General features: G+C 41.1%; 2 protein-coding genes across 14 annotated transcripts in view; one reads left to right on the top strand and one right to left on the bottom strand.

Moving 5' to 3' along the window:
• The window catches only part of PCMT1 (protein-L-isoaspartate (D-aspartate) O-methyltransferase), a 41819-nt gene extending 40314 nt beyond the window's left edge, over nucleotides 1-1505 (top strand). For all 6 annotated transcript variants that reach the window (XR_011258673.1, XR_011258672.1, XM_069598692.1 and 3 more), the window contains one exon: nucleotides 696-1505. Coding sequence is in view for 2 of the 6 variants with exons in the window: in XM_069598692.1 (XP_069454793.1) it covers nucleotides 696-708 (13 nt within the window). In the remaining 4 variants the exon portion in view is untranslated. The remainder of the gene's footprint in view (nucleotides 1-695) is intronic.
• Nucleotides 1-19063, bottom strand: part of LRP11 (LDL receptor related protein 11) — an 84022-nt gene that overhangs the window by 27576 nt on the left and 37383 nt on the right. For 5 of the 8 annotated variants that reach the window (XR_011258670.1, XM_069598681.1, XM_069598684.1 and 2 more), the window contains exon 6: nucleotides 11753-11848. Coding sequence is in view for 6 of the 8 variants with exons in the window: in XM_069598681.1 (XP_069454782.1) it covers nucleotides 11753-11848 (96 nt within the window). In the remaining 2 variants the exon portion in view is untranslated. Of the gene's footprint in view, nucleotides 1-4270; nucleotides 6204-10308; nucleotides 10793-11752; nucleotides 11849-19063 lie in introns of those variants that run through there. The other 3 variants (XR_011258669.1, XM_069598680.1, XM_069598685.1) reach the window with 2 other exon arrangements.

Consider the following 19063-nt stretch of genomic DNA (forward strand, 5'->3'; position numbering starts at 1 on the left):
GGTAGCTTTATTTTTTCACTTTTAGCAGCTTTATTGAGGTATAATTTATATACCATACAGTTGCTTTAAGACTGCATTTTTATTCCTGCCTTCCTCTCACTGGCAGTTGCTGGTACAGTGCTGCAGCTGGCTGAGCGAATGGTTTCTCTTAGAGCTGATAAAGCTGCCTTATGAAATCAGCTGACAGGTATATTATACCTACAGATGATGCTTTTTCTCACAGAATTTGGGTTGAGATTGACCCAGTCAGTGATTGCTCAACAATATACTCAACAGATACTCTATAAACAAAAGACTAAATTTTTGTCCAGTTTTGTGAATATAAACACTTATCTGAACTCTAAATACTTTAGTTATTATTTTACAATAAATAGTATTAGCAAGATCCTGGATCTAAAAGTTATCATTTCTCTAAATTTTTGGTCTTGAAGGAAGAAAATTACTTTTGAATTAAAAAATAAAGAATTCAGGCCCTTCAGTTTTCATTCTTCATTCTGGAGTAGCATGAACGATGTTTGAAATGGCTGATTTCCATTTTTGCTTTGACCTGAATCATTTGCTTAGTTTTTTTTTTTTTTTAATATATTGCTTGGGGATCAGTATATTTTTACTGATTTATTAGTTGTATCTAAACTGTTAGCCAAGTTTTATCATATGTAACTCCTACTTATATATTTCTCTCTTTCTCCCCCCAGGGATGAACTGTAAAAGCAACATCAGCTTGACCAGTATAATAATATTACAGTGGATTGCTCATCTCAGTCCTCAAAGCTTTTGAAAATCAACAGCATCACAGCTTGTTTTGAACTTCCTTACACTATTTTCAGCATGAAAATGTGTGGATTTGTGGGGTTTCTAATTCTTCAGAGAGGCACAGAAGCCAGATTGGAAAGAAGAAGGATGCAAAATATAAATTTGTGTATTATTACTTTAACATGCCCACGTTTTCCTTTAAATATTAAAAGAAGGGGTTCTGCAAAATGGAAAACATGATTTGTGAATTGATTTTGAGGAGTGACTTTTCTTTTCTTAAGCACTTAATTCTGTTCTAATGTTAATTTATCAGATTGCTTTTGTGCATCAGATAACACCACCATTCACAAGTTAAGATTCTTGGTTTTTGGGTGTATGTTAGATGCTACTAAGAAAATAGAGATGAGCTTCCTTTTTAAAGCTTTTGATGTGGTGTCATAGAATAGCATGTTGTAGATACAATCAGCTGCTTTGTTACCTTAAAACTAAGCATTTGTAAATATTAAAACTTAAGGAGATGGCAGGTGATGTCCCTTAAAACACTCGGCTGTTCAGATTGGACATAACTGACATAGTTCTTCCTTTTTCTCTTTAAAAATGATAGGAGACTTGTAGCTTAGTATTGTTTTTTCTGTTTCTAACTTGCTGCTCATAATGTATATGGATTTAACATGCTGTGTAAGCTGTGTCTTAGTTACTGAACAGTTTATGCAGTGCTGCTTTGCCAAATAAAGTTAAAAGTGAAAGAGGCATTGGTGGTGTTTGAATATAGAAGAACCATATGTCCACCAGGTACAGAATGCTAAGATCACAGAGAAAACGTTGATTCTCTGACGCTCCATTTTGTGAGATCTGAGTAAGTTAAGAGCATTAATCTAACTGCACATTTGAGGAATGTAACTGTGTTTCTTGGGGACAAGAACTTCACCTCATTTATTATTTTTCTTTGCCTAACACAGGGCCTCTTGTAGATGTACCATATATGCTGAATGAATGAATGAATGAATTGATGATGTCAAGAAAGAACAGGTTAAGGATAAATTTACCAAAACCCATCTATGACCTATAAATAGATTTATTAATATAATGACTGTAAAATGAGTTTAAGTCAGTAACACATTGGGATCTTGCTTAAATGTTGTGATCTTTGATTTTATGGCAGGATATTAGTTTTTTAAAGGGCTCTAAATCTTGAAGACAAAAGTCCGTCTAGTCAAGGCTATGGTTTTTCCAGTGGTCATGTATGGATGTGAGAGTTGGTCTGTGAAGAAAGCTGAGCACTGAAGAATTGATGCTTTTGAACTGTGGTGTTGGAGAAGATTCTTGAGAGTTCCTTGGACTGCAAGGAGATCCAACCAGTCCATTCTGAAGGAGATCAGCCCTGGGATTTCTTTGGAAGGAATGATGCTAAAGCGGAAACTCCAGTACTTTGGCCACCTCATGAGAAGAGTTGACTCATTGGAAAAGACTCTGATGCTGGGAAGGACTGGGGGCGGGAGGAGAAGGGGACGACAGAGCATGAGATGGCTGGATGGCATCACTGACTTGATGGACGTGAGTCTGAGTGAAACTCCGGGAGTTGGTGCTGGACAGGGAGGCCTGGCGTGCTGCGATTCATGGGGTCGCAAAGAGTCAGACACAACTGAGCGACTGAACTGACTAAAATCTTTTAAGAAATGTACGCTCTCGAAGCTATCAAAAGACTGGCACTCCCCGCAAAGCCCTTCCCTCTATTGTGTGCAAGTGTGTATGATTCTTGCAGGCAGAGCCTTAGTGAGGTGCTGAGGCAACTTTCCTCCACCTCTTAAGTCTAAAATATTAGTTCTTTGAAAATAGCTTTTTAAAAATTGTGCATACATCTTTGACTAGTGTCTCTTCTTGGGCAATGTCTTAGGCACAGGAAACTTGCATTAGTTGATGACCAAAACTTGTGAGTTCATTGCTGGCTTCAATTTGCTGTGGTTAGTATTGCTTCTGGACTGAGGCCATGAACTCATTTGATCCAGGACTTGTCATCTGCGATAGCTTCAAAGGTCAAATATTCTCAAGGACTTTAAATTAATTCTTCAACTTCTTCACTCATCTGTATCCTTCCTAGCCATGATCAACAATTTATGTTAAGTCTCTTTGTTAGGTCTTGGGGATAGAAAAAGGCCGTTACTCTCAAGGGGTGTGTAGTCTGTAGTAGGTTGAGGGGACAATTTATAAATCTGATAAGACAAATAAGTGGCATCTGATTCGTGAAGACACATGCTATGCCAAGCCTTGCTCTTGGACTTCACACTTTTTGAATTAAAAAATGTTTAGGAATTTCCTTGCGAGTTTAGTGGTTAAGACTCCAAGCTTCCACTGCAGGAGCCGGGCTTTGATCCTCGGTCAGGAAACTGAAATCCCAAATGCCGAGTGGCCAAAAAAAAAAAACCAAAAAAACCCAAAAGATTTTTAAAAACTGTTGAATAAGGAGGAATGGATTTTAAGCAAGCACCATTTATTAATGGGTAAAGATGAATGAATTTTAACTATATGAACTTTTAATTTACATATGTTTTGCTCAAGGAAGAGACCAAATAGAGCGCCACTAAGAAATCCTGCTTGAAGAGAACTGGCTGGCCCTTGGGGCCCAAGGAAGTTTGTGTTTATTTATTATAATAAAGAGGAAAAAGCCTGATAATTTCCCTATGCGTAATCCTTTCAGTATCACAGCTGCAGCAGTCATGTTGGTTCCCCATTTCAGGCTCTTTTTTCCTAACTGACCTGTGTTGTCTGGGGTAGGACTCTCCCATGCCCCCTTGCCTTGGTTCCTAGAGTGCTCTCCTGGGCAGTGAAAGCCTGCTTCCTTTCCTCATTCTCTCCCCACCCCATCACCCCCACCCTCATTTCCTGTGCTGCTTTTCTTCCCTTTCCCTTCACTTCCTTCCCTTTTTCTTTCCTAACTTGAGAGGAAGTTCTAGGGCTGCTGGGTCTAAAGAACTCATCCTCACTTGGGTGGAGTATCCAAGCTGGTGATGGTAATAGTGAGGATACTTTAAGTATTAATACAAGAGGCAATGATCCAGGGACCTAGGGCAGCTGAGGACATCTGTTTATTTGAATTCCCACTTCTTGAACATTACTATGCCCCTTAGAGCCTTGCATCACATTGAGTAATTTCTTTTGCCAGCACAATTTGTTTATTTAGGTTTGTTGGTGATTATCCTATCAGGACTTTGGCTAGAAATTAGCTACGGATCAAAGAGGCTGCAAAATTTCCATGATAACACTTTTGTATCAGTTTTCAATCAATAGTAAAAAGGATATTTTCTTGGCGGGCCGTGGGGAAGACCTGTGCTACCACTGTCCAGTGTCAGAAGATATACAGCATATCACTAGCCAAAGGAAAAATTCAAAATTCAAGTACGGTTTCTGTTGAATATGTATCACTTTTGCACCATCATGAAGGAAAAAGGTAAGTCCGAGCAACACATCAAGTTGGAGACCATCTGTGCTAGTATTATATTAAAAGTTGAAAAAAAAAGGCTTAAGAATAAAATACAATTTATTAAAGAATATTGTACACATAGATATGGGACATCTTTTTATCAAGAATTTCAACACCATAGCAATACTAAATTGTGTTTTAGTTTCTTCATGTATAAAAGATGTGCTGAAAGATGCATGCCTCAACAGTTTTCATTTTATTGAATATGGCTGTAGGTGACATCCTTCTATATAAAAACATTGCACAGCATCACGCAAAGAATACAAACATCTTAAGTTCATACATACAGTCATTTCTCTAAACTCCTTAAGGAGAAATTTAAATCTTTGCTCAACTCTAAAATTCAACAAAATGCTCGAGTTTCTCAGGAAATAAAAAATAACTAATTTTTTTGTTTTCCGACCACTAACTACCCATTTCGTAATATATGTCTCCGATCCAAATTAAGTCCCTTGCTAAAGGAACAACCTACATCAGGTTCAGTCTAAACATAGTTTTCTAGAGGGTTTTCAAGTATCTTAGAAGATTTACCACTTATGGTAAAAAAAAAAAAAACTATTATATAAATAGAACACATTATACATTCACCTCAGTAATTTCTAGAATGTGTACTGTCCCAGCATTAAGCAATGGTGGAAATAATATGCCTTTAAAATCCTACAGATTAAATGGTAAAAGATACTAAGCTAGTTGCTGGTTTTCTATAAAGATGAATTTGTGCAAAACTCCCTTATGCTCTGGGAATATATAAGCCTGGCATTAGCTGTTTGCATACTGTAACATTTTAGAGCATTAAATAAATAATGGGAAAACTGCATCACTCCACTGAATGGAAGAATCACCGATTCTTAAGTTGATTATTTATTCATGAATCACTGAGTCTTATTTTTGCAAAAGCTGTACCCAGAGATCCATTCAGTGTTGTTTTTCCATTTGAATGCGGTTTTTTTCTTCCCTGAACACTAATGTTGAAAACCAGTGACTGTATAAGTGAGCTGCTATGTTCTGGACCATTGAGCAGCGTTGAGTAGATCCAAGAAAGAACTAAACATGCTCCTTGATCATTTTTCCCTCAGCTAAGTGTCTGTTAAGTTTTTTACCTGCCAGGTTCTCTGCTTCTTTGATTTCCTATCTCACTTGATGACCATGTTAGAGCTGCTTGTAATCCAAAGTCTGAGTTACTGTCCTTTGGGAAAATGAAGCAGCCACGTGACATGATGTCAGTCAGCCATTGGAAAGTACTGCTATTTACCTTCCCGGAGGCCTCATTGACCTGATCATTAGGCTTATAGCTTAGATATTCCTGCCACAGGTAACATCTCATTGAAGGTGTGTGCTCACTTGAGATCCATCCCCAGAAACAGGTTTTGAAGAGGAGAAGGGAAAGGAGAGCACTGGAAGCTGAAAGGAAGGGGAAGGCCACAGGACAAGGGACGCGGGGTGCTATGGAGTGCCAACGGCTGGCTTCTGTGAAGCAAAGTGTTAATACCGCCATTGTCAGGCACCTCTAGAGACACTGAATTTTCTGCCTTGGCTAACTACAAATTCCTATTTTTAGGGATAGCTTACGTAAATCAGATTTGTTAAAGTCTATAATCATGTGGACTCCTCAATTTCAAAATGTGTTACATACTTCCCAAGGAAAATCAATAAATAAAAACAAAGGTTGAATATTTGCAGAATCTTCCAGGGTTTCCAGTAGTTTTCTTAGCTTAGTTAAAAACAGAAGAGGTAATAAATATCAGAACCCAAACTATGTATAAATTATGAGTGAAACATGTCATAGCAAGGGCCCTCAGCTATTTAGATTCCACTTATTATAGATACATCCCATTTATGAGGTAGTCAGATTCCTCAGATGTAATGGGACGAGCTTTTTTAAGTTTCTGTTTCACCAGTCGTAGTCGACAGGCAACCATGAGAAGCAGCAAAGCAGTGATAGCCAAACCCAGGGCCAGAGGTAGCACTGCACCTGTGCAAGGCCAGAAATGAACAAGGGTGAGTCAGTGATTAAGAACAATGTCAGCTACAATCTACTATATGATAAACACTGTTCATGCACTGTTTTATTTAACTTGAACAACTCAGTAGGTACTTGTACTATGACAAATACTGCTGATACTACAAGTAGGTACTTGTACTACCTCTGTTTGGCAGATTAACTGAGGTACAGAAAGATTAAGTAATTGGCCTAAGAGCACACAGCTTGTAAACTGAAGGTCTAGGTCTCAAACACAGACTTCCTTAAAGCCAACTTGTGTGGCAAGTTCCTATGAGATGCATATACCATCAGTGGGTACAAATGTTGCAGTCAGACACCTGTATATCCAACTTTAATAGACATCCTGTAAACAGACAACTGCAAAGACACTGTAGCCATAGGAAATATATTCATTGTAACTTACATTTATGGATTCATACATGATCATTCTCCATTAAAATAAATATGGACAAACTCCTGATTCCTTGCTCTGGTTAGGGCTTAAAGACATTTTTATTTCCTAAAGCCAGAGCACCTACTCTCGGCCTGTAGAACCATTATTAAAAACTTGAGGAAGTGACTTCCCTGGTGGTCTAGTGGCTAGGGCTGCGCTCCCAATGCAGGGGGTCCAGGTTCAATCCCTGGGCAGGGAACTAAGAAACTAAGAGTTCAGGTGTTGCAACTAAACATCATGCATGCTGCAACCAAGACCTGGTGCAGCCAAATAAATACTTAGAAAAAAAAAAAAAGCAAAAAAATCTCTACTTCTCCTTCACGGGTTTTTTTCCCCTGTGGGGTTGGTCCCAGACACCTAGACTAGAAGCATCTTTTAGAGCCGTCCAGGAGTCCAGAAGGGACAGAGTGTACCCCAGATCAGTCTGTCTTATCAAGCTCAGCAGCGTCTATTCTTAGTCTGCTCTGCTCTGTAGTCAGGCCAGGCTTGGAGATGGTATGGCGGAAATATTTTTAGCTACAGGGGCCTTGCCAACTGGTGGAACTAGAAGAGCAAAAATCTCCATGGCATAAACTGACTTCATAATATTTTCTTTCATTTATTTATTCATTCATTTTGCATTAATAGCCATGTGTCTGACACTGGTAATCAAAGACAGTAAAGAGTGCTTTATACATGAAGGGCTTTAATTCTCACAACCACCATATGAGTTCGTACTATTTGTATCCCCGTTTTACAAATGAGGGAACTAAGTTATTGAGGATTAAGTGGCTTGACTAAGTATGGTTAGTGGTACAGACAGTACAGTTTCAGAACCACTATGTATACCACTTCTTCAAAAGTTAAATGAGATCATTTTCTAATGACTTCAAATCTGGGTAAGAAAGACATTTAAATGAAAAGATACAATAAAGTATTATAGTTACTATGGTAGAATTACATATGAAGTGCAGATATAAAAAGGAGTGGCCCGTGCATCTGATTCCTAGGACTTTTGCTTGCACGATTTAGATGAGTGGTGGAGCTTGTTTGGGGTAGGTGAGGGAGATTATTTTTTGACAGTTTCATATTGAGATGCCTACAGCCAATCCAGGTAGGATTTTCCATTAGGTTCTTTGATTAGTTGGGCTTAAATATGTGAAGGGCTAGGACTTCTCTGGTGGTCCAGTGGTTAAGAATCGGCCTGCCAAATATGGGAGACGTGGGTTCGATTCCTGACCTGGGAAGATTCCACGTGTCATGGAGCAACTAAGCCCATACACCACAACTGCTGAGCCCGTGAGCTGCAACTACTGAAGCCCACGTCTCCTGGAGCCTGCGCTCTGCAACAAGAGAAGCCACTACAAGGAGAAGCCTTCACACCACAACTAGAGAAGGGTCCCTGCTCACCACAACTAGAGAAAGCTCGAGCACAGCAGCAAAGACCCAGCACAGCCAAAGTAAGATAAATAATAAAAATTTTAAAAAATATGTGGCACCCTTTAGGATTAAGGTGGTGGTTGCAGCTACAAAACTGGGTGAGACTTCCAGAGAGAAAGGGAAGAGAGAAGAGGGCCAGGAACAAGGCTCTAGTAGATGCCAACACTTAAGAGGGCAGACAAAGAAGAGAACCAGAAAGCATAGAAAGAGACATGTCAGAGGGATGGCTGGCAACCAACCGAGCAGGGAGTCCTGGAAGCAGAGGGCCAAGGCTATTTCAAGAGGACAGTGGTCAGCAGAATCGAATGCTAAGGAAAGGTCAAGTGAGGCGAGGCCTGGAGAGGCCACTGAGCTTAGCAATTGGGAGTTCATTTACAGGGAGATTGAAGGCTGAGGGATGCTGTTTTGTTTCTTGTATATTTTGAGAGCTGAATGTGTCTAGGGGAATGAACCAGTGGAGATTATAAACATGGCGAGTTAATAAATGATAGAAAAACAAATTCGAGGTGATAAAGAGCTGCATCAAGGTCAGAGGGGGATACTGACCTTGGAAAGAGAGGATACCTTTTCCTTTAGCACTGGAGGGAAGGAAGAGAGGGTGGAGGACTTCCCTGGTGGTCCAGTGATTAAGATTCTACACTCCCAATGCAGAGGACATGGCTTTGATCCCTGGTTGGGGGACTAAGATCCCACAAACAGCACAATGGGGCCAAGAAAAAAAAAAGAGAGGGTGGGTACTGACAGGTACTGGGGGCAAGTAACTGAGAAAGTTCACTCCTGATGGTGGTGGTGGTTTAGTCACTAAGTCGTGTCTGACTCTTGCAGCCCCATGGACTGTAGCCCACCAGGCTCCTCTGTCCATGGGATTCTCCAGGCAAGACTATGGGAGTGGGTTATCATACCCTCCTCCAGGGGACTTCTCGACCCTGAGATCGAATTTGAGTCTCCTGTGTCTCCTGCGTTGACAGACAGGATCTTTACCACTAGCACCACCTGGGATAGCTTTGATTTTCTAAGCTTAAAATCATTCCCAGGTATAGCTGGCCTCCTCTCCAAGACAAGAGGAGTTGGAGCTGAGTACACACTAATGGCGTTTCAATCTCTGGTATATTTGTGGAATCCTAGGTAAAACTCCTGAAGAAAATTCTCAAGAACATTCTGGAATTGTCTGGGTTCAGGAGGATAGGATGAAGAGGTTGCATCAGTGACTCCTGATACAAAATAGTGTTTTGAGTGAGTCCAGTATTCCCAAGGGCTTCCCAGGTAGCTTAGCGGCAAAGAATCTGCCTGCCAAAGCAGGTGAAGCTGGAGGCGTGGGTTTGATCCCTGGGTCGGGAATATCCCCTGGAAAGGGACATAGCAACCACTACAGTATTCTTACCTGGAAAATCCCATGGACAGAGGAGGCTAAGAGGCCACAGTCCATGGGGTTGTAAAGAGTTGGACAAGACTGAGCATACACACACAGTATTCCCAAAGTGAATTGTAAAAGATAAAAGTCTGTGATAAACCAGCCATCTAGAATTTGACTCTCGAGCTGGTGCATACATTCCAGTTTCCTAATGGTGACCCTGAGGAAAGAAGTTCTGAAAGGGCTCAGTTTGGCCCTGAAGGTGTCAGTTTCCCTGCATCTTCTGGTACTAGTCACAAAGATGGATAGGTTACAAAGGAACTGGATACAAAAGAGACTTTGGTCAACCCTAGGAATCTAAAACCATTTCTTACAAACTGGATCCCAACACGCAGCCCCAGTTCTACTTGTTCAGGGAAGGAAATTGATTACAGGCTGCCTTTCTAAACACGTGTGACTTGTTTGAAGATGAACACCAGCGTTTAGGCTTCAGAAGAGAGCTATGATTGAAGACCCCAGTCCCAAGAATGGGACTCAGAGGGAGATATGGCAATCATAAAACAGCATATAATCTAAGGGGATTTTCTGTTTGCCAAAATCAGATACAGCTTCCCAAGTGGCTCAGTAGTAAAGAATCTGCCTGCCAATGCAGGAGAGGAGGGTTCAGTCCCCGGGTCTGGAAGATTCCCTGGAGAAGGGAATGGTTACCCACTCCAATATTCCTCCTGGAGAATCCCATGGACAGAGGAGCCTGGCAGGATACAGTCTATGGGGTCTCAAAGAATTGGACATGACTGAAGAGACTTCACACACACACACACACACTCTCTCTCTCTCTTCTAAAACACACCATGCTAGTTTTCTCAGAAATGAGTTAAGTAGATGAACTGGGTATTCTGTTCATAAGAGTGGGAGTGACACTCAGGTATGTAACAATTAGGACAGGCACTGGGCAGTTAGAACCAAAGGTCTCTGGACACACCTGGCCATGGAGGCGAGGGGCGAGCCCTGTTCTCTGTGTCTGTCGGCAGGGGGCAGGCTCTTTTTTTCCTCTTTAATTTATTTTTTGGCTGCAGCACTGGGTCTCTGCTGCTGTGAGCAGAGGCAGTTACTCTGGTTGCGCAGCGCTGGCTTCGCATTGTGGTGGCTTCTCTTGCTGTGGCGCACAGGCTTAATTGTTCCACAGCATGTGGAATCTCCCCGGATCAGGGATCGAACTGGCGTCCCCTGCATTGGTAGGCAGATTCTCAACCGCTGGACCACCAGGGAAGTCCAACAGGCTCTTTTTCTTCAAATATCCTCTGACAGCGAAGTCCAGCAGGTCTGCAGACTGGGCAGCATCTAGATACTTGACATCTGGATTATTTTATTATTTATTATTTTAAATTTTATTTATTATTAAAAATTTATGTATTATTTAACGATTTTATTTACAAATTATATGTGACCATTGTTACGAGACTACTTCTAAGATAAAAAGAAAGTTTTCTCAGTGTTTAGATCTGTAGCTTAATAATATTTGGTTCTCCTAAATTTTATTTTACTGATTAGTTTGTGAGATTTAGGATCAAAATCTAACTTTCTACAGGACTATGTTGAAAGTGTTTCCTATCTAGTTAAAAATAACCAAAACCATGAAATTACAGTATTCTTCTTCTACTTACCAAATATCCCCTCTACCTCCTGCACCCTTTTCCCATTCCTGTGTCTTCCGTCTCTTGTCACTGAAGCACTTGGAGAGAGAACAGTATACACCTCTGCCCTTGTTGATCACAAATAACAGTCGTAATAGCCATCATTTATATGGCTTATTGCATGAGCCAAGCAATATGCTAAAAGCTCTATAGTGATGTCCTATCTACTCTCCCTAACAGCCCCGTGAGGCAGGTATAGTTATTACACCCATCTGACCAATGAGGAAATTGAGACACAGAGAGAGAAGATAACTGGTCATGGAGTTAGTGATGGAGCAGGGGATTTGAACCTTGGCATCTGATCCTAGAGCGCATGTTCTTAACCACTGTGTCCTGAGTACCTACTCATTCCACAGAATGTTACCCCTGGAAAGGGACTGTAGTGATCGTCCATTCCAGTCAACTCAGAGAACAGAAAGCTGAGGACCAAGGCTGTGAAGATACTAGTGCAAGATCCCCAAGATGAAGTGTGATATAGAAGATGAGAATACACAATTTTTCCAACCCATATGCCCTGTTCTTGTCATGAATTCTTGCAGATTCACTTAATAAGCTCAGCTACAGGATACATGGTTCTGCAATTGTTCTGACTCTGCAATGAATTTCCAAGGTGAGCATTTACCTGCTTCTGGGGCTGGGTGTTCCCCTCCTCCTCGATTGCTCTTTGACTCAAAAATATAATTTTCCTCTTTTCTGTTCTTCCCTGAGGAACCACCATCTGTGGAAAACAAATAAAACATATTGAAGGTGCATCAGAAACTTCAGGAAATAGACATGAAAATAGAGCCTCATATATATTAATATATATTTATATTAATATTAATTATTATATAATATATATTATATATATATTAAGGAAGGGCTTAAAGAAAGGACTTACAGGCTTTATTTCTTCAATAAACATAGGCCTACGTTTGATACTAAAACACGAGATAACCAATGTGACCAACTGAATACAGCAGAGGTGAGACTAGTGAAAAACCATTGGATGGAGATGGGAAACAAATTCAGCACTCCAGAACTTACCCCTCACTCCACCCCCACCCCTACCTCTCCACCCAGAGAAGGAAGGAAAAAGCTCAGCTAGAAAAGTCAAGGGTTAGGGTTGGACTTTATACCATAGAACGCAGAAATAGTCCAGAAACATTTTTTTTTCTTTAGAAACTGAACAGTGAGCACACATAAGTCACTCACAAAGCCACTTCACTTTCTTACCTCAACGCTGTTTGGCAGGCATTAATAGCTCTGCTGCTTTTTTTTTTTTCTGGCTAGTCTCAGAGGTTCAGTCCTTACCTGGCTTCATTCAAGTAATCAGTGAGTCATAGGGTTGAGATTTAAACTCACATGTGTCTAACTGCTTGTTGGTGGAAACCAGCACTTCTGACTTAATGATAGCTTGTTCATTGTTTAACTATTCTATTCAGTTATAACATACTCCTGAGAGCAAATGTAATAGAAGATTAAATCTTAGAATTTTCATCTCAGGTTCTGATGAGCCATGGCTGTGTCATTCTATTATCTGCCATCTAGGAATTCATAGCACTTGTGTGCTTAATGATATTGACAATATCATAATGAATGAGTTAGTGGGGTTACCCTCATGCTGCTGCTGCTGCTGCTAAGTCGCGTCAGTCGTGTCCGACTCTGTGTGACCCCATAGACGGCAGCCCACCAGGCTCCCCCGTCCCTGGGATTCTCCAGGCAAGAACACTGGAGTGGGTTGCCATTTCCTTCTCCAATGCATGAAAGTGAAAAGTGAAAGTGAAGTTGCTCAGTCGTGTCTGACTCTTCTTGACCCCATGGACTACAGCCTACCAGGCTCCTCTGTCCATGGGATTTTCCAGGCAAGAGTACTGGAGTGGGGTGCCATCGCCTTCTCTGGGAGTTTCCTTATCCTGAAGTGTAATTTCAGGTGAGACTTTTGCAAAATAAAATGCTCAATGGAAATGAATCAGAAGTGATCTGCTGATGTGGGGAATTTTATGAAGAAGCAAACAAAAAACTTTAAAGCTTCTTCAGCATATTGAAAACCAGGGACATGAATTTGCCAACAAAGGTCCATCTAGTCAAGGCTATGGTTTTTCCAGTGGTCATGTATGGATGTGAGAGTTGGACTGTAAAGAAAGATGAGTGCCGAAGAATTGATGCTTCTGAACTGTGGTGTTGGAGAAGACTCTTGAGAGTCCCTTGGACTGCAAGGAGATCCAACCAGTCCATCCCAAAGGACATCAGTCCTTAGTGTTCATTGGAAGGAATAATGTTGAAGCTGAAACTCCAATACTATGGCCACCTGATTCGAAGAGCTGACTCATTGGAAAAGATCCTGATGCTGGGGAAGATTGAGGGCAGGAGGAGAAGGGGACGACAGAGGATGAGATGGTTGGATGGAATCCCCAACTCAATGGACGTGAGTTTGGGTAAACTCCGGGAGTTGGTGATGGTCAGGGAGGCCTGGCATGTTGTAGTCCATGGGGTCAGAAAGAGTCGGACACAACTGAGCTACTGAATTGAACTGAACAGAACTGGGACAAGATGTCATGATGTTAGTTTTCTGAATGTTGAGTTTTAAGCCAACTTTTTCACTCTCCTCTTTCACTTTCATCAAGAGGCTCTTTAGTTCTTCTTCATTTTCTGCCATAAGAGCGGTGTCATTTGCACATCTGAGGTTATTGATATTTCTCCTGGCAATCTTGATTCCAGCCTGTGCTTCACCGAGCCAGCATTTCTCATGATGTACTCTGCATAAAAGTTAAATAAGGAGGGTGACAATATATGGCTTTGACGTATTCTTTTCCCAATTTGGAACAAGTCTATTGTTCCATGTCCCATTCTAACTGTTGCTTCTTGACCTGCATACAGATTTCTCAGGAGGCAGGTCAGGTGGTCTGGTATTCCCTTCTCTTTAAGAATTTTCCATAGCTTGTTGTGATCCACATAGTCAAAGGCTTTGGGGTAGTAAATAAAGCAGAAGTAGATGTTTTTCTGGAACTCTCTTGCTTTTTTAGTGATCCAACACATGTTGGCAATTTGATCTCTGGTTCCTCTGCCTTTTTTAAATCCAGCTTGAACATCTGGAAGTTCATAGTTCATGTACTGTTGAAGCCTGGCTTGGAGAATTTTAAGCATTACTTTGCTAGGGAGTGAGATGAGTACAATTGTGAGGTAGTTTGAACATTCCTTGTTATTGCCTTTCTTTAACAAATAGATTCAAGGGATTAGATTTGATAAACAGAGTGCCTGAAGAACTGTGGATGGAGGTTCATGACATTGTACAGGAGGCAGTGATCAAGACCATCCCCAAGAAAAAGAAATTCAAAAAGGCAAAATGGTTGTCCAAGGAGGCCTTACAAACAGCTGAGAAAGGAAAAGACTTAAAAGGTAAAGGAGAAAAGGAAAAGACTTAAAAGGTAAAGGAGAAAAGGAAAGATATACCCATTTGAATGCAGAGTTCCGAAGAATAGCAGGAGAGATAAGAAAGCCTTCCTCAGTGATAAGTGCAAAGAAATAGAGGAAAATAATAGAATAGGAAAGACTAGAGATCTCTTCAAGAAAATTAGAGATACCAAGGGAACATTTCATGCAGAGATGGGCACAATAAAGGACAGAAATGGGATGGGATCTAACAGGAGCAGAAGATATTAAGAAGAGATGGCAAGAATACACAGAACTATACAAAAAAGATCTTCATGATAACCACGATGGTGTGATCATTCACCTAGAGCCAGACATCCTGGAATGTGAAGTCAAGTGGGCCTTAGAAAGCATCACTACAAACAAAGCTAGTGGAGGTGATGAAATTCCAGTTGAGCTATTTCAAATCCTAAAAGATGATGCTGTCAAATTACTGCACTCAATACGCCAGCAAATTGGAAAACTCAGCAGTGGCCACAGAACTGGAAAAGGTCAGTTTTCATTCCAATCCCAAAGAAAGGCAATGCCAAAGAATGTACCAGAATACTTGAGTATATTTAAAGGCGTCTGCTGATTATAGCTCATTAGATGATATTTTCCAAAGAAGTTAGGTCAATGAAAGAGGACCTACTCCTTTCAAAATAAGTTTGTGGAAATAGCCATCTGATTATCTTCATTTGCGACAAGTACATTTCTTTAACTAAGTCTTCCATTCATTTGAGAATCCAGTTGATTCCCACCACCACGCAGGAAGACAATAGACTATTTAGAATGAAAACATGAAATATGGGGCATGTGAAAACAAAAAAAGAAAAGAAACCCTTTAAATATCCTTTGTGAGAATGTCCTCTCTGAATAAAATACTTCCCATGATAATCCAAAGATCGAAGTTGCTCACTCGTTACCTCCAGAGATAAGTCCAACAGCGAGGCTTTGGCATATTTAGCATGGGAATTCGAGAAAGTACAGGCAAACCCCCTCACATCCATACAGAAGTTGTGCATTCTCCTAAGTCCATGCTTTAATCCGGATCCTTAAAAAATGTGGCTAACATGCTGGGATGAACATGTATTCTAGTTTAAAAAAGAAATCCAGATTCAGAGTCAGGAGGGAGGCTCAGGAGGGAGGGGACATATGTGTACCCGCGGCTGATTCATGTTGATGTATGGCAGAAACCAGCAGAATATTGTAAAGCAATTATTCTCCAATTAAAAAGTTATTAGAGTAGTCAGCAAATGGAAGAAGGTTGTTAGAGCATGGAATAAAAGATTTAATTATTAAAAAGAAAAAACAACCCAGATTCAGTGTGAATGGGGATACCCGACCATTTTTCTAGCTGATCTGCAGAACTGGAAACCAGATGTCTTTCCTTCAGCTGGGTCCACACAAGAGGACTGCCTTGTTAACAGACTACTTGGACCACACAGAGAACAGGCCTTACAGCTGCAACCACCCCAGAAACAATCCAGCCATTGTGCCTCTGCGTCACGAGCAAATGCCAGCCCTGCTGCGGCTCTGAGAGTACAGAGCATGCGTTCACCGGTGGGACTGAATATTCGCCCACACCCTTAGCTTCATCCTTAGCAACATGCTTGGCATAAATTCCTAACAGCAGGCTAACTGGATCAAGGTATACATACAAGGCTTCAGAAACTGCCCTCTGGAAGACTGTACTAATTAGAATCCCAACAAAAGTAGGTGAGATACTTCTCTATACACTTATAAATATTATTATTATTATTGTTATGTTTTTACCTTTGCCAATGTGGTAGATTAAAAAACTTCATCTCATTAATTTCTATACTACATCATTAGTATTAATCTTCGTATCTCTTTAGCACGTCTTCAGTGGGTTAAGTCTTATTTATCCTCCCAAGCCTGTGTGGGAAGGAGGGAGCAGAAAAATCAGCTTGTCTATATTTACTGTACTAGCTGATGATCCTTGTGAAACACTGGTATAGGTCACAAACCATGATGCATTAAAGTTTTTTTAATGACTGGGTTGGGTCCTCATCACTTTGTGCAGGCTTTCTCTGGTGTGGCGAGTGGGGGCTGCTTTTTGTTGTGGTGTGTGGGCTTCTCACTGCAGTGGCTTCTCTTGTGGTGGAGCACAGGCTCTAGGCAGGCGTGCTTCAGTAGTTGTGGCTCTTGGGCTTTAAGGTGAGTAGGTTCAGTGGTTGTGGCTCAGAGGCTTAGTTGCTCTGCGGCATGTGGGATCTCTCCAGAATAGGGATCGAACCCATGTCTCCTGTGCTGGCAGGTGGATTCTTATCCACGGCATCACCAGGAAAAGTCCCCAACAATGCATTTTTAAACCTATTTGTATTATGCTGAGTATAACATAATTTCAAATCACAGAAGTCAGAGGCTGTGGATTCCAGTCTGGTGGTTCAGGGTGATGGAAGAGGAAGGAAATGGGGGCTGCTGTCCAAACAGAAACCACACATTGTGGGAGGCCCTTTCTAACACTTTCAAGGCTCTGTTCTTTTCTTCCCATTTTCTTTACTCTGGACTTAAAAAAAAATATTTTGGCTGTCTTAGTACCCAGACCAGGGACTGAACTTGTGCCTAACCACTGGACCACCAGGGAATTTCTACCCTGGATGTAATAATTTTGTGATTTTGATGGACATTTAATAACATGAAAATATTCATAAGTGAGAAAAATGTTTTGAAAATAACATCCTAATTTTGTTATAAGTGAATAAATGTACATGTGTCTGTATATACATTTTGTTGTGGATCACAAAAAACTGTGGAAAATTCTTTAAGAGATGGGAATACCAGACCACCTGACATGCCTCCTGAGAAATCTGTATGCAGGTCAAGAATCAACAGTTAGAACTGGACATGGAACAACAGACTGGTTCCAAATAGGGAAAGGAGTATGTCAAGTCTGTATATTGTCACCCTGCTTATTTGACTTATATGCAGAATACATCACGTGAAATGCCGGGCTGGACAAAGCACAAGTTGGAATCAAGACTGCTGGGAGAAATCAATAACCTCAGATATGCAGATGACACCACCCTTATGGCAAAAAGCAAAGAAAAATTAAAGAGCCTCTTGATGAAAGTGAAAGAGGAGAGTGAAAAAGCTGGCTTAAAACTCAGCGTTAAACAACCAGTATCATGCCACCCGGTCCCATCATTTCATGGCAAATAGATGAGGAAACAATGAAAACAGTGAGAAACTTTATTTTTGGGGGGTCCCAAAATCACTGCAGATGCTGACTGCAGCCATTAAATTAAAAGACCCTTGATCCTTGGAAGAAAAGCTATGACCAACCTAGACAGCATATTAAAAAGGAGAGACATTACTTTGCCAACAAAGGTCAGTCTAGTCAAAGCTATGGTTTTTGCAGTGGTTATGTATGGATGTGAGAGTTGCACTATAAAGAAAGTTGAGCGCTGAAGAATTGATGCTTTTGAACTGTGGTGTTGGAGAAGACTCTTGACAGTCCCTTGGACTGCAAGGAGGTCCAACTAGTCCATCCTAAAGGAAATCGGTTATGAATTTTCATTGGAAGGACTGATGCTGAAGCTGAAGCTCCAATACTTAGGCTGCCTGATTCAAAGAATTGACTCATTGGAAAAGACCCTGATGCTGGGAAAGATTGAAGTCTGGAGGAGAAGGGGATAATAGAGGATGAGATGGTTGGATGGCATCACAGACTCAATGGACATGGATCTGAGCAAGCTCTGAGAGTTGGTGATGGACAGGGAAGCCTGGCATGCTGCAGTCCATGGGGTTGCAAAGAATCGAACACGAGTGACTGAACTGAACTGAACTGGGAGAAAATGCAACAAATTGTTAGTGGTGAGTTTTGCTAGATAATTTTACTTCTTCATAGTTTTCTGTATTTTCCAAATTTTCTACAGTAAATACATTTTACTTTAGTGATTAGGAAAAATAATATGTAGTAGAAATAATAACTGTATTATCTCGCTGCATCTATGAAACTCCATTCTTTACACCTTCATAGCCCAAGTCAAAGGTTTATTATTAAAAAGAAAAAAATAGAGATGCAGGTAGTCCAGTGGGTAGGACTTTGCACTCCACTGCAGGGGGCACTGGTTCCATCCCTGGTTGGATAAAAAGATCCCCTGCGCCGCTGAGTCATGGGATGAATGACCCCCCCCTCACCCCCCAAATAAGGAGAGCTAAAAATATATTTCAGATTGGGTGTCAACTCCCATTCACCAATGGTGGCAGCCTGGAGCATTACTTGCAAAATGTTCTGAAGCTGTCTTCCTCCACCCCCACCCGTCCCCCATCCCCCGCTCCCACAGGAGGCAGAACTGGGATCACAGAGCAGGATCTAGCATGCATTAGGGCTTATGGAGGCCTGCATGAGTTTACGGTAATTTCTCTTCCCTGAAACAGACACCAGGCTAGACAGAGCCTTCGGGGTTATCACTGAAACCCATATTAACCAATGAGGAAACTGAGGCTCAGAGACATGAAGCAAGTCCTCGGGGTTCTAAACACAGAGCCGGGACTGGACCTCAGGAAGGAGGGC

The sequence above is a fragment of the Ovis canadensis genome, chromosome 8 (assembly GCF_042477335.2).
Source record: "Ovis canadensis isolate MfBH-ARS-UI-01 breed Bighorn chromosome 8, ARS-UI_OviCan_v2, whole genome shotgun sequence".
Lineage (NCBI taxonomy): Eukaryota > Metazoa > Chordata > Mammalia > Artiodactyla > Bovidae > Ovis > Ovis canadensis.